At 33.7% G+C, this 15,519-nt stretch overlaps 3 protein-coding genes and 1 pseudogene across 4 annotated transcripts in view; 1 reads left to right on the top strand and 3 right to left on the bottom strand.

Moving 5' to 3' along the window:
• Positions 1-15,519, top strand: part of LOC126724105 (putative disease resistance protein RGA4) — a 57,672-nt gene that overhangs the window by 10,406 nt on the left and 31,747 nt on the right. For both annotated transcript variants that reach the window (XR_007654616.1, XR_007654617.1), the window contains exons 6-7: positions 12-273; positions 375-925. The gene's annotated coding sequence lies outside the window, so the exon portion shown is untranslated. The remainder of the gene's footprint in view (positions 1-11; positions 274-374; positions 926-15,519) is intronic.
• LOC126724106 (uncharacterized) overlaps positions 1-15,519 on the bottom strand; it is a 64,317-nt gene that overhangs the window by 48,174 nt on the left and 624 nt on the right. The window lies entirely within an intron of this gene.
• Positions 2,032-2,922, bottom strand: LOC126724108 (berberine bridge enzyme-like 22; annotated as a pseudogene).
• On the bottom strand, positions 9,030-10,677 carry LOC126724109 (uncharacterized). The gene is made up of 3 exons (XM_050428347.1): positions 10,363-10,677; positions 9,793-10,169; positions 9,030-9,723 (listed from the first exon to the last, which is right to left on the bottom strand). Exons 2-3 carry the CDS (start codon positions 9,796-9,798, stop codon positions 9,241-9,243), a joined length of 489 nt encoding a protein of 162 aa, XP_050284304.1. The 5' UTR covers positions 9,799-10,169; positions 10,363-10,677; the 3' UTR covers positions 9,030-9,240.

Raw genomic sequence — 15,519 nt, 5'->3', positions numbered from 1 at the left:
TTTTTATGCAGCTCCTCTGAGAGCTCCAAAATGGTATAAACGTCCTGCTGGGGCATCTTTTGGCTTTGGTGGCAAGCTTGTAGGGTTTCTTTGTTCTCTTATTTTATGTTGTATTTGTTTGTTAATTTTTTCCCTCTTTGTCCAAGTTTATGTCCGCACCTTAGTTACTGAAGACAGTTTGGTCGGTCGATTGTCTGAATTTGAAGCTGCAATTCAAAATGGGGAAAGGTCTTTGTTGAGAGTACTTTGTGAGAAAAAGTCACAAGAGACTGAGTATGTTATCTTTGCTGGCGAACAAATATTTTTATCTTTTGCTATTAGAAGTTGCTCTATTACTTTTGCATCTCTTGATTCCTTTTGAGCTGTTTTAACAGGATCTGAGGATGACCGAGAAACATGGAACTTCTTGAAGGTTATCTTTGAAGATGGGACAGCAAGGACAAAGCTGCTCTCCTACCTAGGTTTCAGTGTACCTACTAAAGAGAAAGATAGTGTCGAAGATCTTTCCCAGGAAGTAAAATCACTTAAACTCGACAATACTGTAACTGAGAAGGTTGGATATGGGGATGATAAAGAAGTTATCATTTTCCCTACCGATAATGGGGAAGATTTCTTTAACAGTCTTAGCCCAACTGGAACGCCTGTGTCTACCTCTTGTGGTGAAAACTTTGCTATTGGAGATACTACCCCTGATTCAGAACAATTGCAACAAGAACCAGATGGATTTGAGGAGAGCACTGACCCAGCATTTGATGATGCTGTCCAAAGTGCTTTAATTGTTGGAGATTACAAGGGGGCAGTTGCACAGTGCATATCTGCAAATAAAATGGCTGATGCTTTAGTTATTGCTAATGTTGGTGGTGCATCCTTGTGGGAGAGCACACGGGCTCAATACTTTAAGATTAGCTGATCACCTTACCTAAAGGTAGTTTATTTATCTTGAATATCCTCATTTTACTTTGATGAACATATGAAAAGGACGTTGCCCATGATAGTGATATTGAAAGCAAGATCAAAAAAAGAAGTGTAAGACTTGTATCTCTTTTCTATTCTGTGTGTGGCATTAGGGTCACTGGTATAAGGACTTTTTGTTTAGTGCTCTATCTAATAGGTTTAGGCTTGCTAGTGTATTTGTGGTGTCACTCTTTTGTTCTCCTAAATTGTGATTGTCTTAAGGCTCTATTTTGTTGTATGTTTTGTGCTTATGTATGAATACAATATGAAACTTGATCATTTTGATAGTTATTAATTTTTAAAAAAATTTATATTCAATACTATTGAATATGAAATTTTATCATTATTTATTTCTCTTTGCTGAGATATCATTATGATAGTTATGAATGTCTATCTATACTATTAATAACAAGATTCCCTGTTGGGGTTTCAACATTTTGCATATTAAAATACTTTCACAAAAATACTTAAACTCTCTAAAATACCCCTATCTTTTATATGGAACTATTAAATATACGGTAACCTTATTATATTTTTTCTTTAAATGAAAATTTTTCTAGACTATATATTTATTCTTATACTAAAATTGACATTATTTTTTGCATGAGCTGATATGAATGCTCTCAGAATTGCTTGTTTGATACCATAACATGTTCTGATATTATTTTATTATCACAATAAATTTAATAATTTATTATTTAAGTATTAGCAGAATAGAGATAGGATTTGAATTTGGATTAGTTGTTATTGTTCTTCTATCATGCTAAATCGTGTAACTTGTATCATACTAATTGGAAAGAGGAACTTACTGACAGTAAATGTGACTGGGGCAATTCCAAAACTTACAACTTTCTCTTAGATGGTGCTTGATGTCAAGATTGGTTGAGTAGCTGATCTTGTACATATGACAGCATACATGTGTGCATTTATGTGTAAAATTAAGCTTTTTTTTTTTGGGGGGGGGGGGGGGGGTTGGGGGGAATTGTGGCCCCAATTTCTTCAACTAGAAGAAAATGAAAAAGGACACGTGTGTGTTTCACCATTATGTTTGCATAATTTTCTTTTATACAAATATATATATATATATATATATATTCAGTTACTTAATCTGCACCACTTTCTACAAGGAGTGGTATACTCTGTTCATTTCTGAAGAAATTTGTTGGATCAACCTTGCTCTTCACCTGTGCCAATCTCTTGAAGTTACCCTTGAAGTATTTTAGACCCCAAACTCTTGCTTCTTAGTAGCTAACATTGCTCTCTTTGTTGGTACCTTAATCAAGATCCCTATAGTTAAGATTGGCAGCCCTAGGAAACCTTGACACATATGGCCTCACATACGTGTAAAGCATTCTAATCCAATGTAAATGCTTGTTAGATGCCTCAATCCCATCCACTTCCCACCAAACTAGGTATTGTATGTTGTACAAATTACCTTTCCTAAGTGGAAAAGGTATGTCAGATTCTGAAATCTCATTCATTCATCCCCCGTAAGGATCCATTATCATAAATACTCTTCTTTCAAAAACCTTTTCCATATCCCTTCTAGTCCAATATCTGATATGGGTTCCTTGACAAGGTCAGATTTTGCTTTCAAGAAGTCCTTATGGATGGTTTTTCTGTCCAGTAAGACTTCTAAAGGATCACTTGTTTGAAATCCATTCAAAAAAAGGATAGATTGTATCCAATTCATTTCAGTGCAATTTTCAGCTTGAAGCCCCAACTCTGGGAAACTTTCATTCATCAATGGCATTAGTCTATCAACTCCTTCCAGAAATAATGAATTGAAGGAAGCTTGGACTGTCTTTTGAGTCCCATTTCCCACATTTTGAATGATGACTCTAATAAAGAGATCTTCATGTAGCTTATCTGAAATGTACTGCCACTTGCTGACAAGCTTGGTGGCACCTTGCTCAAGTATCTTCTTAATATTGAAAGTTGTCATTGTTGGGGGAACTCTAACCAACTTGATTTTCCAGGTGAGTATGAATCCAAAGCTTGCTCCACCACCCCCTCTAATAGCCCAAAACAAATCCTCTCGCATTGCTTCTTTATCCATAATTTTTCCATTAGCATCTATTAGGTAAGCATCCAAAACATTATCTGCCAAGGCCATACTTCCTCAACAAGGTACCTATTAGAATAATGATTAAATGAACTAAATGTCATTAAGAACTTGAGATAATTCACACGTGAAGGAATCATTAGAATAATGGTTAAATAATTGAAATCACAATTAATTTTTTAATAGTTTATGTTTATGGGAGAATTACCAAAACCACCGTTGCTAATGTGCCCACCTACCCCTACACTGGGGCATAGCCCTGCTGGAAATCCATGGATTCCACTTCTCTTGGCAATACTATAGTAAAGCTCACCAAGTGTTGCCTCAATTTGAACCCATGCAGTTTCATCTTCAAGATTTATTTCAAGCTGCTTGGATTTCAGACTCTTGGAAAGGTGTAATGATGAGAAGAGGTTTGGGTGTTGAGGAATTTAACCATCTAGGATTTTGTTGGGATGATTGCAAAAAATAAGAATATAAGGAAGAGTTTGGTGTGTAAACAGTCTCCACAGATTTGGTGTAGGAACCAAATTGTGTAGACATGCACTATATCAAGGTTTGTGGGGTTGGATAGGAAAAGGGCATTGCCCATGATAGTGATATTGAAAGCAAGATCGAAATAAGAAGTGTAAAACTCATATCTCTTTTCTCTTCTGTGTGTGGCAATAGGTTCACTGGTACAAGGACTTTTTGTTTGGTGCTCTGTCTGATAGGCTCAAGCTTGCTAGTGTATTTGTTGTGTCACTCTTTTGTTCTCCTAAATTTTAATTGTCTTAAGGCTCTATTTTGTTTTAATTTTTGTGTTTATATATGAATACAAATATGAAACTTGATCATTATGATAGTTATTAATTTTTAAAAAAATTTATATTAAATACTATTGAATATGAAATTTTATCATTATTTATTTCTCTTTGCTGAGATATCATTGTGATCACTATGAATGTCTATCTATACTATTAATAACAAGATTCTCCATTTGGGTTTAAACATTTTGCGTACTAAAATACCCTCACACAAATACTTAAACTCTCTAAAGTACCCCTATCTTTTATATGGAACTATTAAATATATGGTAACCTTATTATATTTATTCTTCAAATGAAAATTAATCTATACTATATATTTATTCTTATACAAAAATAGACAGAATTGTTTGCATGAGCTGATGTGAATGCTCTTAGAACTGTTTGTTTGATACCATAACATGTTCTGATATTACTTTATTATCACAATAAATTTAATCATTTATTATTTAAGTATTAGTAGAATAGAGATAGGATTTGAATTTGGATTAGTTGGTACTGTTCTTCTATCATGCTAAATCGTGTAACTTGTAGCATACTAATTGGAAAAAGGAACTTACTGACAGTAAATGTGATTGGGGCAATTCCAAAACTTACAACTTTCTCTTAGATGGTGCTTGATGTCAAGATTGGTTGAGTAGCTGATCTTGTACATATGACAGCATACATATGTGCATTTCTGTGTAAAATTAAACTTTTTTGTGGGGGTGGGGGGGAATTGTGGCACCAATTTCTTCTACTAGAAGAGAATGAAAAGGAAGTGTGTGTGTGTGTGTTTCACTATTTTGGTTGCATAATGGGCAAATATAATTCTGTAAATGATCACATTTTCCCTGAGAAAAATCTTGCCTTTAGGACTGTAAATCCTGGGTTTTATCTGACAAATAACTTAGTTATATGGATCAAGTAAAGAACATGAAAAATTCTGCTTATGAACAGGGAAGTGAAACCCTGGTTGCTTTGATGGAAGACCCAGTTCTGGCATCTGCCTCAAATTCATTCAAGGCTATCCCAGAGAGGAAGTTCTCAGTATATAAAGAGTCTAGAGTGGAGGGATCGAGTAAATGGACAAAGGATAATTGGGCTTACATGTTCCAACTTGAATATGCAACTATTGGCCCTGCATTTGTTGATATGTGTTCCCAAAGAAAAAACCATTAAGACACTACCATTTGGAATTTCATATATAAAATTGTAAGGTTTTATGAATTGATTACAATGTTGGAAATGTTGTCAACTTGTTATACAATAGTTGTCATTAGACAGATTACTATAGCACTATTTAGCATTCTCATTTCCAACTTCCTTCTTAACGTCAGTTTTTTTCCCTTTCATATGATAAGTTTGTTGGCACTGATGAAGCAACAACCTGTGTGTGCCTAGTTATTGACAACAAGCAAAATGGAATGTAAGAATTGGTCGAATGTTGGTTCTTTGCTTCTAATTCTATTTTCTTAAGTGCAAGAACTCAGTTGTTCATATGGATTCTCAAAATATTGTGAACATGGGACTCTCCCAGATGTCATCTCCTGTTATTGGTCACAATTTGGATGCTGAGTTGGATGTACTCCATATTTCTCTATAGTTTTGGCTTCTCAAAAATGTCATATGAATTACCATTACTCGGATTGAAAAGACTGCATAATTAAATGAATGCAAGTGCATCTTGTTGGTGGTTTTGAAGATGTTTCATCAAATGTCTGGCTCAAGATCCTCTATATTATTGTTGATTTTCTGAAGATGTATTTATTTGAGGATTAGAATAATTGAAGTTGACTGTGTTGAACTTTCTGTGCAATATGCTTACTCTAGCACTAGATCAGAAAACCGGCACAGTTGGATGGTCATTCCTTTTTTTTTTTTTTTTGTGTGCTAAAATTATTGAAAATTTGTGCACAAGACCAGAGAATTTTCATGTATAGAATCTCTCTGCTCTTGGGCATAACACTAGAAGGGATTCTGAAGGGAACGCATACCCCATTTTCAATGGTTTAGTTGTCAGCTTCAACTCTATGGTCCCTATATCTTTAATATTGTCTGTGTTTAGTGTAAATATTTTCTTTATGTTGTTAAATTATAAACAATTATAATATAAAATTCTAGGATCTTGAATTATCATGTTTTCACATCTACACAAAAATAACTATAAACCTAATTTTGATTCATTGTTGAAATTTTCTTAAGATTAAGTCTCAATATAAAAGACACTATAATCTAAGATTGGTTTCTCTCACTTGACCCTCTTTTTTCTTTAACTATTCAGCATATATAATGGGATAACTGAGGGTATGTTTGGGAACCGTTTTTTTTTTTTTTGAACATTGTTTGGGAACCGCTTATTTTGCTGAAACTGAAAACTTTTTACTGAAAGTATTGTAAATAAAGGTAAAAGTTAGCTGAAATAGTACGGCAGGATCCATGAATAGTACCAAAAAGTGTAGTGGGGCCACGAATAGTTAAAAAAAAAGCTGAATAGTAAAATAATTTAGCTTTTTAAGTGGGTGCCAAACACACTGAATATCTCTTTTATAGGTAGAGATGGGATCGAATTCCTTGTACATATAACCTTCACTTGCCTATCAAAGTTGGAGTTATTTAGGAAACTTACTTCTCCATTAACCAATGTAACTTCTTATTAAACCCATAACATACATGAAGTTATCAAATGGGACAATTTAGTCTTACATTTAGTTCATGCAAATGAATTAAGACCTGCTTGAAAGAAAAAATAGAGCCTTTTTTTCAATCTGGAAATATCAAACTTGTACTAGAAAAATGCTAGTTAGTTTCTGCTGTGAACAAGGTAGTTGAGAAAAAAATTAATTTCCCGGCCTATATATACAGCCTTAGCTTCAATCTTGAACTAAAGTTATTGTGAGTGAACTTTTTAATTTAAAAATGTGGGAAATGTCATGTTATAGGCAGCTATTTAGATACTTAGTATATGCATTCTCATATATTCTCTTTGCACCTCTATAAACTTTAATGATTTAAGCCTGTAGTTCTGACGAATTTGCCACATTTGAAGTCTAAGTTAGACAAAAACCCAATTGTACAGAAAGAAAGCCAAAATATTTATTTGATATGCATCCTGATTTTAGTATTGATTTCTAGCAAGTATTACTAGAATGGATCAAATAGTTTTGGTTCATCAAGAAGCATATATTTATACTACTATATGACACATATTTTAGTTTGGATCTATTTAATGGCATGACTAGTTACATGTGCAAGACAGATTCTAGTACGGACTGACTAATGGCATGGTAAGACAAATAATCACCAGACTAGTTACCTTTTTTTTTTTTTTTTTTGAGAATCCACTAAACCAGTTACCTGTGTGGTCTTTATAGTTTTATGGAATGTTTGCAGACCTTATTGGTTAATGCATGCAGTTGAAGCTTGCAGCCATGTTCTAAAATATTGATTTTAATCTTTTCAACATGTTTCAGGTATAAGCTTCCACTGGATTAGTTACCCTTGCCTGTTTTGATAGAACTTCGAGGTGTCTGGATGAGATCGTTAGGAGAGTTTGAGTCACTGCATCCTATGAGGACCCTAGTCGGAGTGGCAAGTTGCTTGAGACATGATACTCAAACTGATCAATTCAGAATTGCTTCATGCTATTGGTACAATTGTTAAACTACATACAAAGTACAACAACTTCTATCATCTACATTCAAAGAAAGCACGGGATTCATTGCTTTCCAAAGCAATTCTCTGGTTTTTGTAAAAATGTATTTCCTCACTCTTTCCTCCATTTATGTTGACGCTTTGAGCTCTTCTTTCCTTCGATAGAAGAGCTTTCGCTAAAAATATATTTTTCGGACACTTCAAAGCCTTTCTAATTTTGAAATTCTTCTCAGATGTTCTACTTCTTCTTCTGCTGAGGCCCCAGATTTTGTGTATAATTTAAGAAGGTATAGTCTGATTAAAATAAATCTTGGATTTACAGTTTTTTTATTAGTTTGTTTTGGGCTTAAGGGGAGGGGGGAAGGGAATGGGACCTAGTGACCTCTGCTTCAGGAGGCATGGTCCTCAGCCAATTGTGCTTCCCTTTGGAGTCCTCATTTAGTCTGTGACATAAGCGTCTTAACTAGTACTTAATAGGCAATAACTTCATGAGCATTACACAATTTGCATTTTGGATGCCAATATATGATAGCCATTGACTGGATAGAGAACAAGATAATTTAAGATTAAATAAATATATTGGTTTTTGTGTCTTTAATTACAACCCCCGCACCCGCAACAGATATGGAAAAAAAGGGGGGTGGCATGTATAATGCAATATTTTTTCTTACACACACACACACACAAACAGCAACCAAAATGTAATAAAAAGAATAGAAATGAAAATGAGAAGCAAAGAGGGATGAAGACTTCTTAAGAAACTTGCAGCACCTATATTTTTGTTTTCTAATCAATTGTTGTTGAAAACTTGCAGCACAAACTGCAATCAAAATCTTATAAAAAAAAGAATAGAAAAGAAAATGAGATGCGGAGAGGGATGAAGATATCTTGTGAAAAATGAGATGTATACCCGTTTTGTTGGAAACTTGCAGCACATGTATCTTGTGAAACAATGATTGGTTAGAAAATATAAATAGTTTTTGTATTTATAATTTATTTTCTAAATTTTTCTTTTCAGGCAATGGGAATATCTGATTGAACACCCAGATTGGAAAGAAACCTTTCCTAGAAAGCAACCACAAGTCTTCAAGAGGGCCAGGATGGAAGATGAAAAAGGTGCTGATTGCGGTTATGAATTTCTTGGCACAACCTTTATGAACAACTTTTGTTTTCAGATATACCATCACAAAAAGTTGTTCATAAAGGTTGTGCCAAGAACCTCATAACCTTTATGAAAAACTCCATATGAATATTTCCAGTTTGGGTCAAAATCATAGTTATTCTTCCAGGCACCTGAGAACTTGCATGTCTTTAGTTTGAAGATGACAAAATACAGTGACAATTCTGTTTGTTGCACAAAATATAATATGAACTCTCATCATGTACTAGATTAAGTAAATTGGTGCGCTATTTTTCTGAGGTTGCCAAACTGGATATGGAAATCATTCAGTACATTGATCTAATATGTGACTGGTATGTGACATCAAATAAGGAAAATTCATAAGATGTTTTATATAAGCTAAGATATTATGATTACAAAATTGCATAATAGAAAATACAAAGGAGTGGACTGAATAAAAGAGAGAAGGGATTTTTCTAGAATCACAAAATACAAATAAAGGCCTAAAAAAACCTACTACCAAAATAAGGTCACAAAATACAAACCAATGCCTAAAATAAGTTATTATCAAAATAAGGTCAGAGGAAGACATCATCTCAACCCAACTATTTACTCAAAGTTCTTCTTGCAAGGATTTCCTTTTGGAGTTCATGATAAAAAAGTTATTGTGATTCCAACATGGCAGTTGTATCAACCATCATAATTCTCTCATCTTCCTTAATTCTTTCAATATGAAGCCTTTCCTTTTCAATATTAATTCTTTCATTCTCCCTCAACTCTTCCAAGCGAAAATTTTCCATTTTGATACGAAGAACCTCTTTTTCTTGTGCACACGATTCTTCAAGAAATTTCATTTTCTTTTTCAGATATTCCGCGACTTCTTTGTCAGTATCTTTTCTCTTTCGATTGGGCTTTTCAACCTTCCTACCTATTGGTCTCTGAAAATCCATAGTGTCATCAAGCAAGACATCATCCCTCCCGGCTTGATCTTGCTCTACTGAATCCGGAGTTTGAGGTAATTCTTTTCTCAAATTTTCCCTAGGCTTATTGAGTGTCCACTTTGGTAAATTCTTCAACAAGAGCCAACAATGTTCGAATTGAAAATTGCACTTGTATATTTCTTTAAACAAGTCCTTGGCGTCAATCTAAAAAAAAAAAAAGTATTAAGCAATTGACATTTTCTTGAAAGCATTGCAATATAACACAATTGATACCTTCATTTGTTCCACGGTAGCATTTGGATTCTTTGCTTCAACTTTAGCAAACACCTCACAAAATTTACTCGTCTCCCTATTAATCACTCCCCATCAACTTGTTAGGGAGACAATAGTACATGTAGAATCCTTCATGTGCTCGTGGAAGTATTTTGGCGATTTTTGTATAAAATGGGGCTTTGTTGTTTTGGTCATTATTACCATGATGCACAGCATTGACTCTAGTATTAAGCCATGCCAACACAAGAAGCTGGTCTTCCTCTACGCTGAAGTTGCCACCCCGTTTTGATTTCTTAGCAGGAGTGACAATTTCAACCTCAGATGGAGAATCTTGGACAGACATTATTATTTGATTTGAATTTGTGGGCTACCTAAATCTAATCTAAACCAGCAAAGAGTAAATTTTTCATTAATTACTTATAGATCATATAAACATTGAAAAAAATTTGGGATGAATTTGAATTAACAATAGAATTGGGGAAAAGTTTCCTAATATTCAATCTAATAATGATAATAATCCATAGTTCAACTGAAACGAAGAAGATGAAGATGACAGAGATAAGTTTTTACCGTTGAATCGGCGAGAATGGAAGCTGAGATGAGGCAGATAGAATCGGAGTAGAAACCTGCTGATATGTGAAAGAGTAGACGATGAGAAGAAATGATTTACCTGTTCCTGTTGTATTAATCTATAAATAAGGGGGACTTTAATTACCTTTTTACCCTTAAGGGCTTAGAGCATTGGCCCCAATTGTAAATTTACAGGATCAAAATGACGAAAGTTTGCATTATCTGGAATTGTAATTGTAAAAATATTTAAAATTGTGCTATAGTACCATTTTATAAACAAGATGATTATATAGCAAGATGATTTTTTTAAAAATAATATTTTACGGGCAAAACTTAGTTACAAATTTTTTTTTTTTAAGAAAGAAGTTTAGCTAAAAAAATTGGTTGTAGCATTACCTTACTCAACATTCCTATGTATATTCATAAGCATATGACGCTAATGGTTTTCTTATTGTCTGGCTTGAATCTTGATCATCAAAGCCTGCCAGCAAATTTGAGTACTTTCACTTCCACATCATTCCTGAAACACTGATCTACTGCCTTTGCATGCATCTCATGAGGATACCCCAATGTTGACAATAATGTGTTCAAAGTGCATCAGTTTCAAGCAGCTGTATCATTTCTGAACTGTTCTACAAGGGGAGGAAGGAGAAGAGCAAGCCTGCTCTTATACCTCGCAATTCATAGTAACCGCTCTTCCCTTAATCTACAGCAAAACATTAAATAGCTACGTTAATTTGTTGCAATTACAAAAATGGTACCAATACCATAGGAAATAGAGAAACTTACCGTGCTTGAACCTTTTTAGCATGCTTAACATGTCTCTTTAACAGATCTTTCCGTGATAAATCCTCAACAGATTCGTCACCCTAAAAGCAGAAACAATCAAGTTAGTGTTGAAGGAGGCAGATGTGTATCTACACTTACCAGAATTTTAGGTTTAGAAAATGGATAAATAAGAACAGAGCCTCACTTAAGTTCCTAAGCTTGTACTGTTTAGCAGCTTATTTCTAGTAGCATATTTGCGTAGTGTTTATCAAAAGATATATATATATATATATATATAATATATCTTATTTCCAAAAAAACTAAAAGTTAGATTACTTGCAAAAAAAGCTGAGACAAAAAGCAAAAAGCTTTTGGCAGATAAGCTGGGCCCAAACACACCAAAGTCTTAAACATCCAAAAAAGACTGAAGATTTAGTAACATACATATTCAACTCTGTAACATATACGTATTAAATAGAACTATATAATTTTTCATAAATCTACATCAACTTGTCATTAAATTGTTAAATATAAATAAGTTCAAAATCATCTCACTAATCTGCAATTGAAAATACAGCTTTATCCTCAGTTTAAAACATGAAGTACATCATATCATGATATCAGTGGCATTTTTAAGGAATGCCCCCAAAACTAAATTATGGTTAAAGGATTCAGGGCTCATCTAATAACCCACCGTAGATAATTGATCATCAATAACAATGATCACTACCGCATTTTCATTTCAAGGAAACCCCATTATTGTTATGACAATAATACTAATAGTTCTTTTGTTGTTAAAAACAATGATTATATAGAAAACGATAAAAATAGCAATTATAATTATAAAGATGATGATAATAATGATCAGATAAGCCAACCTCCTCATCTTCTTCTTCTTCTTCTTCACCTTCCTTTTTCTTTGACAGATGAGTGCTTGCCGCGGATATAGGCAAAGGTTTTGGCAAAGGCAACATCCCCATATTGTGGCTGCCAATTGGGAAAAATAAATTTACAAAGCATTAACTCATGCAACCAACTTTTAAGGCCCAACTGATGAAAAGTAAACCAAAGAGCACAATCCACATAAACTTTAATTGAATTGGTGTAACAATGTTCTTAAAAGCAGTTACAAGGAAATCACAAAAATTCAGTTCATCGCCAGCTTCACTGAAGTGCTAATACAAAAGTTATTGAGAGGAGTTCCTTCAAACACTCTTGATATTCTTCAACAACAACATTGATGAAGTTTCAACTAAAGGATTTATATTGATCATCAACTTAAATCATCTACCATTACATGCTAGAAATCCACTAGGAACCAAGATGAGAGTTGGGGAGATGTGATCATACACATATAGTACAATTATAAACTAGAAAATGAGTTAAAGTGAAAACATGTACTATAACTTTTTATTCTCAAAGAAAGCTGAAACTGTCAACCATTTCAGCAGCATCTTCAAAATTATGTTAGGAGGCACACACGGTGCCCATAAATAAGCCCACAACTATAAGGTGTGGTCTTATTCAAGTTAAAATGCATTACGAAGAAAAGAGGATGACAACAAAAAATGTAAGTTTAGATACTGGGGAAATGGCTGTACTGAACAGAAAATAAGACTAGATAGATCTGAATGATATATATATATATATATATATATATAGAGAGAGAGAGAGAGAGAGAGAGAGTATAGAACTTTATTGAATATACTCAAAAAAGAGAACAACAAAAAAGCTCTAGTCTCAGATTTTTGGGGTCGACTATGGATTCTCAACAAGATTAGTCAAGGTTGGCCACATGCACAAAACAGTGTCTCCAAGTTTGTAGTGAAGTCTACAAAAGATCAGTACTGAATCCAAAGGCTGGTAGGAGCATTCTAAAATGACATTATACTCACATCTCTGTATAAGTTCTTTGAAATCAAATATGCAATAAATTGACATTACATTACCTCCTATATTCTTAGCTAATGATGCACATGCACATGCACATGTCAATACATAAATATTGATTAATAAGAAACTGGCATTAGCATAAAAGCAAACAAAAATAAAATTGCATAAAGAGAATCTCCACATGCAAAATTTGTTTTAATACATAAGATTAACATGTAAAAGTTGATAGCTACACAGAGACTGCTTACGAGTAATAACATTGACGTAAAAGCGAATGAAAAACACAGCATACTCCAAATGCATTATAAGAAAAATTCCCATCCAAAATTATGCAAACCTGAAATTCTTCAGAGATACCATTCCTCAACCATGATCGACAAAGTGCATATAGAGAAGCATCTGGTGTTATATTGACCTACAAACATAAGCAGCAACAAATGTATCATGACGAAAGGCCAAAATGTTAATTCAAGTTGACATTTTAGTTATAATAAACAGTACACCAAAACTTTAAAACGATTAACACTCCAAATGAACAAAAATATAATAGACACTAACATAAGATTTTTTTATCTCTCTTCTTATCTGCTTTATAGTTTCGGATGGTGAGGAAATCGAGTGCGATAGGGATGGCAATAGGACAGCATTAAATATATTTCTATCTCCTGTTTCACAATGAATAGTATTTGAATATAAGACAGATTTATATTAATATTGATGGTTTTTTTTCCAAAATAAAATCAAACAAGGGTTCAAAATGAATACTCCTCTTTAGCTAAATCTAGTTCAGCCAATTCCAAAAACTTTTAGCAGAAGATAAGTAGAGGAGGTTTCCTTCCAAACAAAATCCAAACATTTTAACGATTCCATCTATTCTAAACAATGAAAACAGAAATTCTGTAAACGCAATCCTTTCCCCTTCTAGCTATTACAGGAAGTTGCTTCAGCCTCTATATCTCATGTCTCACAAAATGTCGAAAACTCTATTCCCTTCCTTAACTTCCCTCGTATTGATTTTCCTTTTCTGGGGAAGCATCATGTGCTTCTCTCTCTGTTTATCAACATGTGTTTTTTTCCTTTTCTTTTGTAAGTTCAGAACTGTGAAAGTTAAAATTTTATATTGATTTAAAACAAACCTACTCAGCTCACCTTTGGTGGCCAGAGATGTAACAGGGAATAGAAACAAGCCAAGCAATGAGATAAGTTCTTACAGAGAATTTGCTTCTTTTTCTTTTTGGAAAGGGGGTAGGGACAAATGTACTTCAAATTACACAGGGTAATATTCTTATCAACCCATTGCACATGCATCTTGCGTCCCACAATTAGTAAATAAAATGCATTCTTTGAACAACATAACCAAAGCTTTTGAACAATTGAAAAACCATAATCTCAGGTAGCTATTTTCAGTGATAGTGAATCAAGTCATGCATATCTCTTCTGCATGCATGATGCATATATACATCCAATCAACCAAAAAAAAAAAAACAATATGCTTACTTTTCGATCTCTAATCGTGTACAAAGACTCGTCTACAGTTTTGCCTCTAGAGAAAGCATGCATACTTTTGTCCCTACATAAAGCACCACAAGAGATCAATTAAACTGTACATATATGCATTAATGAAAGAAAAATGATGCTATCTTATAGAGAAGTTACCTGGGATCCTTATAGCCATTATAATCAGAAACTGAAGTTGGAGGAGCAACCCAAAACAAGGAGAAGACAATCAATATCTGCAGTATTGTTTTTATCTATTGCCACTGAATTCCAATGTCTGACCATGCCAATGTCAGCATGAAAAACAAACTTATCTAACACTTATGGAGCTCATGAATGCGCTCAAAGGTGAAAATATCAAACTAGTGCCCATCAAGCAAAAATCCCAATTGAACACAGAAAACAAACAAATAATGATAAACTAAGAGGAAACCACATAATTTGCAGAATTCATTTTGATAATGACACCCTACCCATCACTCATACGCCCCAATTGAAAGCAGAAACAAACAAAATACTAGAAACCAGAAGCAACCCATTAACGCTGCTCATACTTTTATTATATAAACACTCGACCCATCACCCAAAAAAATAAAAAATAAAATCCCAATTGAACATAGAAAACAAACAAACTATGAGAAACCAAAGAAAACCACAAATTTTGTTGATATAATTTTCATTAAAAAAACAGAAAAAGCCCTACCCATCAAGCATAAACCCCAATTCAACACAGAAAACAAACAAAATACGAGAAACCCAAAGCAACCCTTCACGAAAAATCCCAAATTGAACATAGAAAACAAACAAAAAATGAGAAACCAAAAGCAACCCATCAAAGTTTTCCATATGTTTTGAAGAAACAGACAACACCCATCACGCATAAACCCCAATTGAACATACAAAACAAACAAAATTCAAAGAAAACCCACACCAACCCATCAAATTTCTCTACCAAACAGTCAAAACCCATTAAGCAAAAAACCTCCAAAAAGAAAAAAA

Source organism: Quercus robur, chromosome 4 (genome assembly GCF_932294415.1).
Source record: "Quercus robur chromosome 4, dhQueRobu3.1, whole genome shotgun sequence".
Classification (NCBI taxonomy): Eukaryota; Viridiplantae; Streptophyta; class Magnoliopsida; order Fagales; family Fagaceae; genus Quercus; species Quercus robur.
Note: the sequence above shows the minus strand (reverse complement) of the source record. Positions and strands in the feature narration are given on the sequence as shown.